Source organism: Amyelois transitella, chromosome 19, assembly GCF_032362555.1.
Source record: "Amyelois transitella isolate CPQ chromosome 19, ilAmyTran1.1, whole genome shotgun sequence".
NCBI classification, from domain to species: domain Eukaryota; kingdom Metazoa; phylum Arthropoda; class Insecta; order Lepidoptera; family Pyralidae; genus Amyelois; species Amyelois transitella.
Window position 1 is genome coordinate 6,802,037 of NC_083522.1, and position 17,722 is coordinate 6,819,758.

A 17,722-nucleotide genomic window follows, 5' to 3' on the forward strand; every position below is an offset into this window, starting at 1 on the left:
ACAAAAAATATTGGAATATGTAAAAAAAATGTGTTGGCTGTGTGATTTTTAATTTGAATAAAATAAATTAATAATAATAATATAATTTATTATAATAATTAATTTATATTAAATTTAAACATAATACATATATTAATATTTAAACTATATTGCCTGCGTTTTATCATACATATTTTTGTTTAAATTAAGGCCTAATCTAACTTAACACGGCACGGCATGGCGAAAACAATCGATGTTTAAAAAAAATCGATGAATTTCTCAATACATCGTATTACCATCGATGTATTACATCGAAAAAAACATCTATGCACATTTTAAATGTTCATCTCTAATGTTATTGTATTTTTTTCATATCTTAGTTGAATATCTCTGGCAAAGAGCAAAGAGATGCAATGCCGTCAGAAATAAAATCGTGAGAAATAAAACTAAAATAAATAAAAAACGGTACACATCCAAAGCACTGGGTGGTACTGAAAATAATACTGAATGACTAATGAATCATTGGCATCTTGGCGAAAAAAGTAACGAGGCAAACAGAACAGCTGCGGAGCGGGGCAGGCCGAAATTGGCGGCAATTTTAATTTTTAATGGAGAATTGATTGACCAAGAGACTATTTACAACTTTGAATAGACAGTAAACCTATAAAACTCAGATTTCACACTTGGTTGATTGGTATAACGCTTAGGTACTTTACTTACATTACCTAAAAAGTAATGTCGGGTAGCAAAATTGAAGCACTTAAAAGTAAATTAATGTCTGGTAAGATATTCGCAACTACATTTTTTTATCATTAACTACCATAAGAATCCAGGTCTTCTACCATTCCAGGAGACAAAGCCAACAGTCTCGAAAAGATTAAGGCCACGTTCAGGTTTGAGATTCCTTTGTTTATATACGTACTAGTTACTGCCGTAATAGCGACTATGGGAATAGGCACTTTAAATTAGTGCAAGCTTTCATGCATAGTAGTAAAACAGGTAAAAAAGCATGAAGCAGCCGCTGCTTTTCCCAGCTGATTGTAATACATACATACATATATATAGTCACGTCTATATCCCTTACGGGGAAGACAGAGCCAATAGTCCCGAAAAGACTGAATGGCCACGTTCAGCTGCTCTGCTTAATGATGGAATTGAGATCCAAATAGTGACAGGTTGCTAGCCCATCGCCTAAAAAAAGGATCGCAATTTTATAAGCCTATCCCTTAGTCGCCTTTTACGACATCCATGGGAAAGAGATGGAGTGGTCCTATTCTTTTTCGTATTGGTGCCAGGAACCACACGGCACCAATACAAATTGTAATCAAGGCAATCAAGGGAAACGCTTATATATGTACTTGGGATTTTATAACTATTTTTTCGACATTATTTCAGCTACAAAAATAAAAACACAAAAAGACTTTCAAGTTTTCAAACTTCGCAATAAGGAACGATCTTTAATAGAAGAGCTCCATTTGATAAAAACTGAAACAACATTTTTGAAAAAGCAATTAGAGGTAAAACAGTTTCCGAGGGAGATGCAGTTGGCACGCACTTTTCTTTGTTTTGAGCGTGCGCATGATAAATCTGCATATTCCCATGATCGTCTTTTACAACTTTCACGGGAATCTTATTTAATCGCTGCCTTTTATTTTTTTCGAGTTTGATAGCTCAATTTGCACCGCAAGGGGTAAAAATGATAAATGTAAATACTTTATTCTTGCAGGAGTTAAAAGATGCATTAACACAAATCAATCATCAGATATCCATGATCGACATATGCAAGGCGTCGGAAATGGCTAAAATAGAGACGCAAATAAAAAATTTGCAAGATCACAAAAAGGGGTACCAGATAATCTTTGACAAAGGTTTGTAGACGCATGAGATAAAATGTAGAAATATTACATCGATGCCTTATTCGCCAGGGAAAGATTTGTATAAGATAAGTTTCAAGATAAGTTTAAGATATTTATTGGCGATGTAAAAGAACCTATATAGTAAGGTAAAGAGACGTCAAGAAAATATTGCCTCATTTCGGTGATTATCTAAGTATTTTTTTATAGAGCGCCATCTATAGGTTTTCTGAAATTACTTGGCAAAAGCTTGTATAAATTTCTTATAGAGCGCCATCTATTGGAGGAGTACAATAAGAAACTAAAAGAAAAAGATGCCGCAGAAGAAGAGACCAGGAAACAGAAAGAAGAAAAGATAGCAGAGAAGAACGAGCAACAAGCTCGGGAAGCGGCCGCGGTGGAAGAGGAATGTGAAGCATTGGAGCGAGAATGTACCGTCTTGAAAGTAAGGGCGGTATCCGCTTAACTTACCATCAGTAGCTTTTGAAGATGCTATTTCTTAATAAAATGGAGACTGCTTACCTGTATTTAGTATCTTCTTAGTAGCTATCAAAGCATCGTTGTCGGTATTACATGGATTTACTAACTATGGGAGCTTGTTACGATTACGACCCACAGCATCAACTCACTTCAAGGCATCTAACCGCGTCATCGATTTAGATAGCCGGCCGGGCGGCAATAAGTGTCTCATATCATACATAATATAGGTACGGCCCGCGATTTCGTTCACCTTAATAAATCGTTAAAAATCTGACCCTTGGAGGGGAAAATTTTTTATGTCAATTTTTAAGTTGGAACACGCCTAATATGTACATAAAAAAACTGTATTCAAATATGAACAACATTATCGCGTTATGCGTGTACAAACATATAGACAGAGAGACAGAAATTTTTTAAAATTACATTTTTTTGCTGCTACTGGTCTTATATAGATTTCCATATCGATTTTTGTAGTTGTATTGGTCAGTTTCAATTTTAATAATGTATGGATATGTATGCCAGATACACGTGGGCCATTTTCCCATAAAAGTATTTAATTGTCATTGCTATTTACAAATGTACTAGTTAAAGCTATGTTGAATTCACCGTCAAACTCAACTCTTTTTCAGAAAAGAAATACTGCTATAATGCTGAAGCTACGGCGAAAATTGGTAGAAACTAGTGTCCGACCGAAGGTCTATTTTTGGCCGAAGCCGAAGCCGAAGCCGATTAATCGGCTATCGCCACAACCTTCGGCCGAAGCCGAAGCCGAAGCCGAAGGTTTATATTCTCTCAGCACTCAGTAATTAATTTTGTTCAATATTGTCTACAAGCTACAATTAATATTAAAATCATTTCAAAACCTCAATATTGATGGTTTATATATTGACTGTCTCATATAGAAGTTGATGATATATCATAGAGGTGGTTGGTTTAGAGATAAACTAGCTGTTGCCCGCGACTTCGTCCGCGTAAATTTCGAGTTGAATTTTAATCATACAGACAGACAAAAAAATGTAAAAAAAAATTCTCTATCCGTTTCAGTCAAAATATTAAATGTACAGAAAAAATATTTTTACCGTTTTATTATATGTAGTATTTCGATTTTCAGTTTTTTTACATAAAATACTCAAACAATACAAAAAAAATATATTTTTAATAATAAAAAATATCTTGTAATTGTTGAGATTCGAACTTGGACCGCCAACTTCACAGTCTCACGGGCTAACCACTGGACCATCGAAGCCGTTGCGTTGGTGTCGAAATTAAAGTAGACTACATATAGTCACGTCTTTATCCCTTGCGGGGTAGACAGAGCCAACAGACTTGAAAAGACTGAATGGCCACGTTCAGCTATTTGACTTAATGATAGAATTGAGATTCAAAAATTGATAGGTTGCTCGCCCATCGCCTAAAAAAGAATCCCAAGTTTGTAAGCCCATCCCTTAGTCGCCTTTCACTTATATTTATATGTTATAGGTATAATGCCGTCGTATAATGATAAATGACTTTGAATTTTTAATTTCGTAACTTATTTGCAGGCATACTGATGCCTTGAGTTCATTCAAATGTCGATAACTTTTTTTTTGTGAACCGATTTTGATGAAACAAACTTTAAATGTTATTCTGAGTTAAAACAAAGCAATTGGTGAAAGTTTGAAGTAAATCGGTTTAGTACTTTCGGAGATAATCGTGATCATACATACAGACAGACAGACAAGAAATTAAAAAAAAATATTTTTGCTTTCTATTATTCATTCTAAGTGTCCCTCTATCCATTTCAGTCGAAAATACTAAATGTACAGACAAAATATTTTTACTGTTTTATTATATGTATAGATAAAAGTTTGTGATTTACCTACTGGTAAAAAATAATGATTTGATTTCTTACAAAAACACTCGTTTAAATACACGTACTGACTTGTTTTGATGCATGCAATCAGCAATGAAATATTTTGACAGTGACTCCCCGCCGCCTCATGACTTTCGTAACAGTTCGTTCAATCTCGACGGTCGCTCGGACCTTCGGCGAAACCTTCGGCTTCGGCCGGATTTTGGGCCGAAGCCGAATGTTTCGCCGAAGGTGGATTTTTTGGCCGAAGGTGGCCGAAGCCGAAGCCGAAGCCGAAGCTTCGGTCGGACACTAGTAGAAACAGAAAACATCAGAAGAGATCTTCTGAAATGTAAAAGTCAAGAAATATGCTAAACAAAATTATATAAATAACCAATACCTACCTAGATTTTTTATGAAGTTGTTTTGTTGAAAATTATTGAAAATAAAACAAATTCAACATTAGTCCCATGATTTATTAAATAGTCACACAAAGCAAATAATCACAACACATTATATACAAATAAAGGAAACATTTAAAATTAAAATATAAAATGCATTGATAACGAAACAACTACATAACATACAATTACAACATCTAATAACAAATAACTCACATTCAGGGCTTTTAAAATACAGTAGTATGCATGCATATTGCCTAATATGATCACAGTGAATAAAAAAAGGATGGCAAAATTTGGATAAAAGTTAGTTTGTCACGCTTTAATCATTCAATTCGCAAAAGAAGAACACTTTCTCTGTGTGAACCATAATGTTTTAGTGAGGATTTAATAATTTTCAATTGGAAAATAATACATTTTACGACCTACGATCATTCCACCTGCATACTTCTTTTACTTTATTCATAACTAGCTGTGCCCGCGTCTTCGTCCGCGTGGAATAGTTATTTTGGGCATCTTTGAAGCCCTCACGGATGAATAATTTTCCCCGATTTTTTCACATTTTCCATTATTTCTTCGCTCCTAAAAGTTGCAGCGTGATATTATATAGCCTAAAGCCTTCCTCGATATATAGTCTATTCAACACAAATAATTTTTCAATTCGAACCAGTATTTCCTGAGATTAGCGCGTAAAAACAAACAAACAAACTCTTCACCATTATAATATTAGTATAGATTTTTTCATACAGACTTGTCGGTTTAAGGCTTTCTTAATATCCGCCAATTCTTAGTCTATTCGAGAGGGTACACAATATATACTACTACAAAACATCGCCCCCAGTCGGATTTACTTCGTTATTTATAATTATTATTGTTCAGTTATCGAGCTGCAACAATAATGCTACACTTCTTTTGATCCAATGAGCAGACGGTTTATCTGAAGGCAAATAAAAAGCTAATACGAAATTGGATGAATGGCCAGTAGTAGCAAGCACACCTTTTCTTTCCAATGTCTTGTACAAGGGACATCTGTATCGAGTGCCTTCCTCAAATTCGTTCTTCAGTTTTGGATATAGCCACATTGCTGGCATGTTGTCATTCAAAATCTTAGGCAGCTGTTCTCCAATAGCATGTGTACCACGATCCCAACGTCCACCGTCCATAAACAAACCTTGAACATAGACGCCCCATTCGGGAGGTACCGTCTCGTAATCCACTTTACGTACGTCAAAATCAAAAATAAGCAAGTCTATGGGGATCTTTTTTGCTCTTGCAAAATTTTGCACAGAACCCGTAAGAAAAGCTTGTGTGAAGAAGAATCCAGATAGCCAAAATGTTGGAGGTTTCCCATTCTGGTACCAATCTTCTAACATTGCCAAACGTTCTACAAAATCCGTCACATAACTAGGTAATGGCTTTAAACTGGGATAAGATACTTTCTTCCAATTGTCAGGAATTCTACCGAGAAGCATGTTAGTTGATTGCAAATCCAAAGCCGGTGACATAACGATTAAACCTTTTACTGCTTTTTGTAGATCTAACAAAGAATTTCTAATTTCATTTAGTAGTTTGTTAAATCGTTCCATTTCTTGCACTAGAACAGTGTTCATAGATTCGTTGTAATCAACAGGATACTTCTTTTGTGCCTCCTCTATATCAAATCTTTTCGGTAATTTCGACAGAATTTCGGCAGCCATTTGTACAAGAATAACTTCAGTGTTACCTCCTTCACCACCGCTTCCAGTTCCCTCAACAAGAACTAATGAAGCAGCAAGATTCATGGATATAGTGTAATCCCGAGTGATGCCTGCATTCATATGTAATCCATAAACTTCAGGCGGCGGGTTGACAGGGACACTCTCTATATGTTTGAGATAGTCTTGATATTCACATCTTCTTGGTAATCCGTATTGAGGACCAATATCACAAAATAAGTAATTAGGATCATTTACCACTCCTGGATTAACATAGTTATCCAGAATTGTAACAATCAGTCTTCTATCCCAATCATCTGTTACTCGACCACCATAGTTGCACTCTCCAGTCAAATATTTTATTGCGACATACTGTATTTCTTCATATTGATTAAGAAACATTTGTAATTGCATAACGGATATTTGAAAGTCTGAATCGTTGAATCCATACTGAATATTCCAACCTAGAGGACCAAATTTTTTTCTTTCTTGTACGACAGCATGAAAGAAGCTTATGCCGTATAAGAGTTTACTAAACGGTTTATCCTTGTCGGGACATCCCTCATAGAATTCAGGCTCTTTTACCGGTTCAGAGATATAAGATCTGTTAAGATTATGTTGCAGACCTGTCGGTGGTTCGTTTGTCATTTTTACAGCAACTTGCAATACGGACTGTGGAAATTTATCGGAAGGATAGCTTGTTAACCACAGCCTAAAACTGAGGTCGGTATTGGTAAGGTCAAAGCCTTCAACAATTTTTTCCAGTACTGGTAGCCATGAAACGGCTAAATGACAGTTTTGTAAACATACCCATCCTCCTTCTAGTTGAGCTCTTTCTATCATAGCCCTTGCTATAGGCCCTTGACCTTGGCCTAAAGATATAGAATTAAATCTATGTGAGTAACCCATTCTTTCACAATATTTAATTAGCGCGCCCATTGGATCCGACCCAGGAGATAAAATAAAGATCAGAGGAGCAAGGCAATTTGAATCTCCGAATGATTTGCTGATGTCGAACGGAGGTGGAGTAATATATTTACGGCCTAACTGCTTTTCAACAAAATCTGAAATTGCGATTGTCAGTTTGTCAGGTCTCAAAATTCTTATTACCAACAATTTTTGGAAAATGCTTAGTTTTTCTTCCCACACTCCGGGAATTGGTTTTGTGTGGGGTTCAATATCATCATAAACCTCTTGCCATTTTACAACATCTTTGACAAAACTGTCTCTAAATCCAGCATAGGCAGGCAAATCATTCAACCGACATATTTCATCCCAATTTTTATCAGGCAACCATTCCACAGGTTTTTTCAAGGTGTTTTCAACAGCTATACCTCCGGTGATAAGGAACAAGTACTCTTCTTGTGTCATTTCACCAGTAGACAACATCATTTTAGAACACATAATAAATGAAAACATGAGTTTATCTTTATCGAACAGTGAACGACAAACATTGCTATACAAGTTATAAGTAAAAGTGTCTTTCAGAAATTTTAATCTTTTGTCTAAATCTTTTGATTTGTTTGCATTTTCAATTGATATTATATATAGATTTATAAACCAAGTTAATGAGTATTGATACATTGGGTCTACATTTGGTAATTCAGTAACACAGTAATACAGTACAGCTGAATGAGACGCTATTGGCCTGTAACCAAGTCTAAATTTTTCTATTATTATTTCCGTTTCCACACTAGCTTCTTGTTTTTTCATTATGTCGATAGCTAGTAATTTTGAAGAATCTAATACTTCAATGGCAGTCTCGTCTTCTAAAATATCGCCTTTCGATTCTTGTAATGTTCGTAAAATATCGTCCTCGACCTGTTTCAGAGCAGCTCGATTAGCAGCACCTTGAACAATTAGTTTTTCTCGTTTTTCTTGCAAATCTGGTCTCTCTTTTGCAACAACTATCCCCAATAATTGATCTTCTAAACCATCTTTAGTCAACGCAAAATTTATCAATGTCACTTTGTTGAAAACTTCCGGCAAATAATGAGGGTTTCTAAGTTTCGTAGTCATATACAGCCTAAAATTTGGATGATACTCAATAACATTATCACCTAAAGCAATGTATTCTTTGCCACCCTGCACATATGTATGCTTGAGTAGAACAGGATCTAAAGGTGCTTCTACATCTTCTAGAATACAATCTATTAAAGCAGGTTTTCCATATTCCAAACATGTTTCTATTACTTTCATATAATTACCATCAGTAAATTTAAGAACTTGTAAGTCGTTTGCCTTTTCCATAGTTTTAATCCATTTATTTGCCTGTCCTTGTGGATCAACCAATAATGACCACCTCATGGAACTATCTTGGATAATAGCATTGTCGATTGAAAATGAATCACGGGGCAATCCAGCTATGCACCAATTTTGAATTTTTATGTCCGTACCCAAAATATCTTTGAATACAAATACATCAGAGTGAGGCATGTTCATTTTGATAACAAGTTTACACCATTTTTCAATTATATCTATTCTAACTGGTAATGTGTAAGGAGATAAATAAGCAATTATACCACACGATACTAAAATATCACCTGCTAAATTATCAAACAAAAGTTGCAAATTTTCTGCAGCAGTAGTCCAACGTACTTTTTCGCCGCCTAATCCTCCAATGAGTTTTTCAGCTCTATAAAGTTTATCTATACATAATTGAACTTCATCCTCCAATGCTTTTTTCTTGATATTAGCTTCTTCTAATGATTCATTTAATTCCGCAAGTTTAGCTTCGAGTCTAGCTACTGTAGCTTTTTTCTCTTCTAATATAGCCATAGTTTCTGAAAATTCTCTTTCCGCTGCTTCTAACTTGGCCTTTTTTGGCGCTACAACTTTTGCCACCGCATCATACATGTCCATAGCTATAATCCATTTACACAACCCCTCCGCTGCTGCTGAGGCTTTTGCAATAATGTGTGGCTTAAAATCTTTATTCGATAAATATTCTTTTCTTATTTTTTGCATTGTAGCAACTGGGATATTATCTTTATCATAGTTCCTCAAAGATTCTAAAAACGACATATCTCCTAAAACTCTTTTGCTAGGTCCCCAATAATCAAATATCTTTTTTCCTGGGTTATCAGGATCTGGTATTTTATCAGGAGGAATACCTTTCATTACGCATACAGCCGCCATTACTAGCTTTACAGTTGCTGGAGGGTTTTTCATAGATTTTACAATGGTAATATCAGCTGGCTTCAAAGTATTCAAGGCCGCTATAGCATCTTCTAAAATGGGTAGTGCGAGTGCCAAATCTGCTTCGCAATCCTGTTTTAGTTCTTGGGCAGCAGCTGCTTGCACATTTGCAATCTTTTGATCCTCTCTGACCTGAGCTGCAGCTTTATCTGCTATTGCCGTTTCCCTTTCTATTTCTGCCATCATTTTAGCAGATTTTTCTGCCATTATCATTAGCTGAGGTTTGAGTGCATTCAAGTCACGCTGCATTATTGACACTGCATCCGCTGCTTGACCAAGTTTATCTAAACCGTTGGTATATCTCAGTTTAGCTGCCCTTAATTCTCTTTGTTTTTTATTAGTTAATGTTGTAAAAGATTTTATCAAATTGAGATAGGATGCCGATGTTATATAAGTTTTACGTCCATATTGGCTAAAAAAGCTAGCAGATACAATGCGCGCATCTACATGAAATTGCTTGCATGCTATAACTGCAGAAGCTTTAACAGAGTCCGGTACATTTACTTTTACCATATAATAATGAGCGACCATCTCTAAAGCATCTTCCGGCCAACTATCGTACCAATCAATTGTACAGCAATTAACTAAGGACGGATAAAGTCTTAGTCTGGTTCTGAAAGAACTTCCGATGGGGCTAAAGCAAAGGACAATATGTAGCTTAGCTTTACATCGCCCTATGAAGAAAGACATAATTTGCAATGGACCTATATCAAGATTTCTGTTACCTCCTTGAGCGGCTAACCTGACTAATTCGAGTATTTCTTGTTTTTCGTCTAATCCGTACAAATTAGGAACTTCTCCAGAATTCAACAAACTGTCTAAATTTTGGATAAAAGTTTCTTCTTTTATTTGACTTTCAGTAAATAAGAAAGTTGTATCTTTATTCAAACCACCAGATTCACGTAACACTAATTTAATATCATCATGCCAATCTTTTACGCTATATGCCTTGGTAATTTCTGGTTGGAAGACATTTTGCCCCAAAATAGTGCTAGCCAAACGAGTCAGTGACTGTCGCCCAGAACCACCGACACCTACTAATAAAGCATTACCTGATGGCATAGATAAAAGGCGGCAAATTTTTGACAAATGTTCTAGTGCGTAATCGAATAATACAATTGTCATTTTAGCTTTGTGCATCGTATTATATTCTGCCAACATTGATATTGCTACGTTTAAAAACACTTCTTTAGTAGGAATCTCTTCATAACGACGTTCACCTTCTAAACTCTCAGTATCTAAATAGGATCCAAACATCATTCTACGCACGGTCTCTTGGGTAACATCACCATTTTCGTTTTGATACGTATCTAAGGCTGATTCGAAAGTATCTTTCATATAGTCCCTTGTACATTTTTTGAGAATATCAAAGAACCAAGTTCTGTCAACATCATCTACTAATCTGTCAAAAAACACTCGCATGATCTCATGAACCCATATTCTCACAAAAGTCTTTTTGTTATCAGCAGATTCTTTTCTTAATAATGCACAGCCTTGAATAACTCGGGAAATGTCTCTCAAGTTGAAAATATAATGCGACTTAGCCGGTGTAGGCCTTAAACCCTCGGAAGCCTGATCATATATATCCATTGTGGCAGCAATTATATTCACAATTGCAGGCTGAGCGTCTTGTCCAAAACCGTTTCGCCTCCATCCCAATTGCAATAAGGACATAAATATTTTTGTCATACTTTCTCTGGAAAATTCATTGATAGAATAAATGTTGAAGTGTCGTAACATGCGAGGATATATTAATTGGCGACTTCCGCCGACTGGCCCAATAGCTCCATAAAATAATGTATCATAAATATACAGCTTTTCCGTAGTTTTAAGATCATACCAGTGTTTTTGGTCGAAATATAATCTTAATAATTCTATTGCAGGTTGAGCACCGTATACTTCCTTTGCAGGCATATTCATATCGTCAATGAAAATGATAGCCTGTTTACCTTTAGTAGGACCGTAATTATTTTTTCTTCTTTTTACCAATTTTGAGATGACTAAGTCTTGTGTTTGATTAGCAGAAGTTGTAGTAGTGAAAGTAATAAAACCAGGTGTGTATTTCTCCATATCTAAGTTATTCATCAAAAAATTCTGAACATAGAAGCTTTTCCCAGTGCCAGTTGGGCCAATTAGTAATATAGGTTTTAGAAATTTTGAATGCAATTTTAGAAGGAAAATATATTTTTCTGTCTCTAATGTAGGAATTACAGTTTGTAGTAAATTTATTTGTTCTTTGACCTGCACCGCTTTGACAGCTTCGGCCCAAGGTTTCCAACATCCTTTTCCTTTATACATATAGTAATGGTCAATAAGCATGCCCTCTGCCGGAACTGACACATCGAGCCTGTCCATATCAGCTGGAATGCCCTTTTCTCCTCTAAAGTATTCTTTTACCACCTCATCGAACTTCTCTCTTGAATCAGTATTTAAAATACCACCAACGCCCCAAACGAATGCGGTCATACATGATGCTAAATACCAAGTACGAGTATATCTTGTATCTTCTTCTCCTTCTATAGCATTATCCATTAACATTTCAATAAGGCGAAGTGTGCTAATTACTAAATTAACTTCTCCACCTGTTACCAATTGCGAGCAATATTTTCTTACATAATAAATTAATGGATCAAACAACCAATCACATATATCAAAAATAAACTCTTCATTTTCTTCAAGCCAATATGGGTTAAGTGTTTTTACCCACGATTTGTAAAATGGCATAAAGCCAAGTGAAGAGGATTCCATATAAATCATACCACACCGAGACACCGTAGCTGGAGAAGCTTGTGATAAATCCATTACTTCAAAGATCATCGACATAACGTTTGACATTGCCATTACTTCTCCAGACGTTAAACATAATTTTTTATTATCATCTAAAACTGTGTTCATATTTTCAATCCAAACTGCATCTACGGGCCCATCAAACACTATCCACTTCCTTACTGGTGTATCGTCAGATGCGAAATCCCTGAATGTAGTCGCCACTATACCATCTGTCCACTCGTAAGAAATGGGATCAAAAGCTCCATAGAGTTGCCCCATTGTCACTGCTTTAGGGTTTAGTACTTTATACATAGATGCACATCCACCTGGTTGCTTTCTTTCCTCCATAAGTGTTAACGCTTCAGCCAATGTCTTTAAAGTCATTGATTTTCCGGAGAAAGGATCACCCACCAACATAAATCCGTGCCTCACAATCATCATTTCGTATGTCTGAATGATTTTTATTAAAAATGTTTCCATTGGCTGTAAATTATTTATTTCACAACAATCCCTACAAGCTGTTAAAAAATTATCATAATCTGGTTTTGGTAAAGAAATTCCAGGAAATAAATCTGATATAATACCTTCGAATAGTGGGACATCAAAAGACAAAAACTTAGGTAGATTTACGTCAGTGATGGATCTAAGTAATAATATACTTTCGCTTTCATTAGGAAAACTTCTTTTTAAATTACCAGCAGCTGAAAGGACGGTTTTTACTGCCCGCATACCATAGTCATAATGATTTTGAGATGAAAGTTGTTCTGAACAAAGCCGATAGGTTGTGACGATTTTTATAGATAAATTACGAGCGTCTATAAAACCAAATGAATATAAAGAAATTTCACCAATCATAGCATAATCTGGAACCATCATGGCTACGGTTCGGAATAACACCTTTAAATTATCAGGTAATTCGGATCGCCCTGCGTATCCAGGATTCATCGTTATACATACGTAACAAGCAGGATTCAATGTCAAAATTGTGCCTTCGAAATCAAAAGTTTCCAAATGTTGTCTAACCGCCTGTACTATGCATAAAATTTGTTGAGCTATTACAGACAATACTTCAACTTCAATTCTATTGAATTCGTCAAAACAAACCCAAGCGCCACAAGACGCTAAACCTTTGAAAAACTTGCCCATAGCTTTGTAGTCTAATCCATCTGAACAATTAAATACAACGCATTGAACAGCAAGAGCTTTGGCCAAATCTTTAGTGGTTTCAGTTTTGCCAGTTCCTGCAGGTCCTTCTGGGGCGCCATTCAGATGAAGATAATAGGCCCCTATTAGGGTACGGTAACAACGGTCCGTCAAGGGCGTGATCACTAATCTATCAGAATTACCTAAATATTCATAAGCGTAATTTACGACAGCATTAATTATTTTCACAAATACCCTTTCTTCTTCCCAATAATAACGTAACTGTGCAAGCCACTGAAAGTCTGTCACTTCAGTCACATTTTTCCCTACTAGTTCAAATATAACATCTTTTGCATGCACATCTATTACAATAAGTGCTTTGACAGTAATACTGCTTAGTTTAGTTAAATCGGTACGCCGAATGATTGCCACAGTCTCATTCAACTGTTTAGTCAAACTAACATGGAACGCTTGAAGTTCGCTCAATTTGTGGGTATGCAAAGCTTCATGAACGTCTACTGCCCAATATATTTGAGACACACCTAAAACAACCATGCCTTCCCATTGCAATATCCATTCTGCTCGCCCCAAATTTGGATAATCATAATAAGATAATTCTGTTTCTGATTTAACAGCTGCTAACATTTGCTCTTCTACCTGTACAAGCCATTTCTCAACTGAACCTCGAGCTGCAGCGACACTTATTATTTCCAAGAATTCGACTTGTTCTCCCTCCATCGATATCATTGCAGATATATTAAACTCTACGTCAAATACTAGACGGTTAATGCCTTCAAAACATTTTTTCAAGTGAGGCTGCACTTTTAGAGGATTTTTAGTCTCCGACAATATTTCCAGCATTTCGTCGTTCGAAAGAAAGAAGAATCTTGGAAAGTACAATCTTTTCTTCTCCAAATAATTATTCACACCATCGTTTATCTTTTCTAACATAGCCGAAGCTATTTTAAACGACTCTAAAACTCCAGCTCCACCAGCTATCTCGAGTGCATGAGGATCTTTCTCCACAGAACCCATGTACCGGCGATAAATATTATTAACTTCGACAAACATCACTCCTTCCTCAGGCATTTGAGCTACAATATCTTTTGAAGAAAATATAGGTAGCAAATAAAGCCATTGGCTTTGTACTTTACCCCATTCATCAATCGTAGCATTAACTCTTATTATTTTCTCATACCAGGCTCTTACTTGAGTTTCAAATGGTTTAACAAATGCAGATCCTCGCATACCAATCGTTTTTACTATGTGATCATCTAATACGCTCTGAATGTCATCAAGACCCGAAAGTATAAAAATGCCAGTATCTTTATACGGGCTTGTCTTGAAACATATATCAGTCCACTCGGCAATCATTTTATTTAAATTTGTTATCAAAGCCAGTTCTTTAGTAGCAGCCACACTTATAATTTCATATTGATCTATTTCATCCCATAAATCAAAATTAATAATCTTCCGTAAAGTTGTACCTGCGGTGGGGGTTAAATCAAAGCCAGCTATTGTAGACATTTCGTCCCAATGTCTTTGAACTAATGCCGGATTACACATAATGTGAGCCATCTGTACATTCGGTCGCCAATTCTTTATTTCTACTGTAGCTTGAGCACATAACTTCATCGGTGCAGGAAAATTATTAACATCTGGGTCATCTACCAACCCCTGAAAACGTTTCTCTACACCTTCTGCAATTTGTTGTTTTATTTTAGCTTTATAGTTTTTACCTAGCTTTAGGAACTCTTTATAGTAGAAATCATGATCTTGTTCTATTTTTTCATGATCCATGTACTCAAAGGGTCCATCCATCCAAGTATAATAACTGCGTTTCCAGCGGTGAACTAAATGCACAAGACTATAAAATGGCAAGACAAAATCTTTTAACTCCTCTAGGTCAGGGTATGCAGTAACAGGAAATTTAAACGTAACTTCTTCATTGTTAATCCATGCTACAATTTTATCACAATCATCTAGTCTGTGTACAAGTTTCCTTAAGTATTCTAAATACTCTAAAGTATTTTCAATATCATCCATGTTATCTAGTAATTCAAGGTAAGGTGTCATTTCTATTACTTCCCTATTTAGGAATGCGATTTTTGACAATAGATTCTCTTCCATTTCGGCCTTAAATGTTTCATAAGCAGCAGCGTTTTTATCAAAAATCGGTTTTATGTCTTTGAGCCAGTTAACTGTTCGTGTATTTGATTTTACATGTTCTGGAGTCAGTGAAGTCATTTCTAAAAGATTTGAAATAATGTTGATTTGGGCCATTATCCTTTCTTTTAAAGCTTCAACTAAAACCGTTTTTGCGTGTAAAATGTAAACCCCTTGTTCTATTAATTCTGCAGCATTTTCTGGTTCTTTTAATGCCTTTGCGGCTATTATTTCAAATTCTGAACAAATGCTGTCATTTTCTTCTATATGCTTTTTTACTATACCGCCTATTATATCATTTACGAATTCTAATGCCTTGCGTTTCAAACCATCAACCATTCTTAATTGACACACGACTGCACAATTAAAATATTCATTTTCCAAAACAGCGGTTATTTCCGAATCTATTGACTGGAAGTACTTTATTTTGTCACGGCCAACTTCAAATTCATCGTTTTCTGATATAAATTTCTGAAGTGCTTCTTTAGCTGGAGCGCCGTAAAGCATATCATACTCGCGTCTTAATTTTGCGGTGTAATCTAGAAGGGGTTGAAACACTATATCGAGTTGTTCCTGAAGCCTTTTATGACCATCTTGGTGTAGCCATTCGTTGTAGTGCACGGGTAAAGCATCATAGCTATAAGGAATTCTAAGGTATTGCTCTATAGGCATCAGTCTTTGCGATATGTTCGATATTGCATTTGCAATGTTATGGTAAACTTCATAAACCGTTTCTAGTGTAGGATCGAAAAAGAATTCACCGTCAAAATCTAATGCTATGTTAAGTATAGGAACAGTCTCAGGATCTTTTAGTGAATCTATAATAGCATCGATGGATCTACGCATAAGTTCTTGTATTTGCATTGATATCATTTTTGTTGCGCATATCACAAAATCTGGAATCTTTTTCGGTCGTAGGCCCTTTAGGCATCGAGGATTTTTAAGCCAGTTGACAAGGATGGCATACCATGTGCTCGATACTAGGTAGTCAGCCTTCTTTATTTGTTCTAATATTTTTGCTTGAAATACGTCTAAATCCATGGGCCCTTTAGCCCGGTATTTAGCTAAATCTATTATTGCTGCCGGGAAAGTTTTCTCAGACGACTCTAAAACTAACCTGATGAACGGATGTAGGAGAAGGGATCCATCTTTGAGTTTCTTTCTGTATTTGAGCATTTTTTCGTAATTGGCAGTGACACCATTGAATTTGAAGTACGGTTCTTGGTACCGCTTACGAGAGACGCCGGGGACGTCGCGGATGACGGTCTTGACTGCGAGCTCGTGGAGGTTGCGGTTCCAGGCGCTCTTGCTTTCTTCTATCAGTTCTTCCATGACCTGTGGATAGGCTTGTCTCTGTTTAAGAGGCACTAGGCTACGTATCTTGGTTTCCCAGGAGAGCAGCATGGGGGGCGGCTGTATCTTCTCGGCACACTCTCGGAGTACGGCGATGTGCCGGGATTGAGAGATCTCGAGCCGATCTCGCTCGCGCCGAGGAAGTGGCGGCCGCGCTATTTGCACCTTCCTTTCGGTAGCCTTCTCCTTCAGGACCTTGTGAAATTGAGCTCGCTTTTCCTGGAATCATAATAAAAAAAAGAAATTCAATTCTCAGAGTTAGATATGTTAAATTTTTCCTGACGAACACCTCGTCAGGAAAAAAGAACAAGAACTCGAATTTGTCACTCATGGTTACCGCCGAGTGGAATGTTGACTGACACAATGAGAGTCCAAATTAAATACCGCAACTTCGTACTTTTAAAATTTCAACGAATGTATAAAATGTTGCGAGTTTCGGTTGTTCGTTACACTCTCTTAAGATTTTGCAAATTTTCACGAAAGCGAAGGCATGTGTTCTGAGAGAATCATCTTGCACAGCAGTCTATAATATACAGACGTTGGACGTTAAATAGCGATGACCAAGGTAACTAGTAAAACAAAAAAATATACCTTGATGCGGTTATAAGGTGGTAATGGCACAAAAGGCAATTTGTCCATGGCATGGACGTTGGGCGGTGGCCGCATGACGGGGACTCTGCACCCATTCTTCGTCTGCAGCAGTTTCCTCAACTCACTCTCGTTCATCTTGAATTTTACAGGCTAATACAGGTAAAATACACTAATCTAAGTAATAACTATCAAACATTTTAAGAGAAAAAAACAAAGTTATCATTATTGAAGAAAAAGTGCACGCTGCAAGCCCGAAAACAACAT

General features: G+C 36.3%; 2 protein-coding genes across 2 annotated transcripts; one reads left to right on the top strand and one right to left on the bottom strand.

The window, feature by feature from the left end:
* The first annotated feature begins 714 nt into the window (after positions 1-714).
* Positions 715-4,518, top strand: LOC106132529 (uncharacterized). Its single transcript, XM_060949755.1, has 6 exons — positions 715-760; positions 1,375-1,496; positions 1,706-1,847; positions 2,102-2,277; positions 2,942-2,993; positions 4,469-4,518. The coding sequence occupies exons 1-6, from the start codon at positions 715-717 to the stop codon at positions 4,516-4,518; spliced, it is 588 nt and encodes a 195-aa protein (XP_060805738.1).
* Positions 4,519-4,761: 243 nt separating this feature from the next.
* Positions 4,762-17,598, bottom strand: LOC106132618 (dynein axonemal heavy chain 12). Its single transcript, XM_013332071.2, has 2 exons — positions 17,459-17,598; positions 4,762-17,086 (listed from the first exon to the last, which is right to left on the bottom strand). Exons 1-2 carry the CDS (start codon positions 17,591-17,593, stop codon positions 5,420-5,422), a joined length of 11,802 nt encoding a protein of 3,933 aa, XP_013187525.2. The 5' UTR covers positions 17,594-17,598; the 3' UTR covers positions 4,762-5,419.
* Positions 17,599-17,722: the final 124 nt, after the last annotated feature.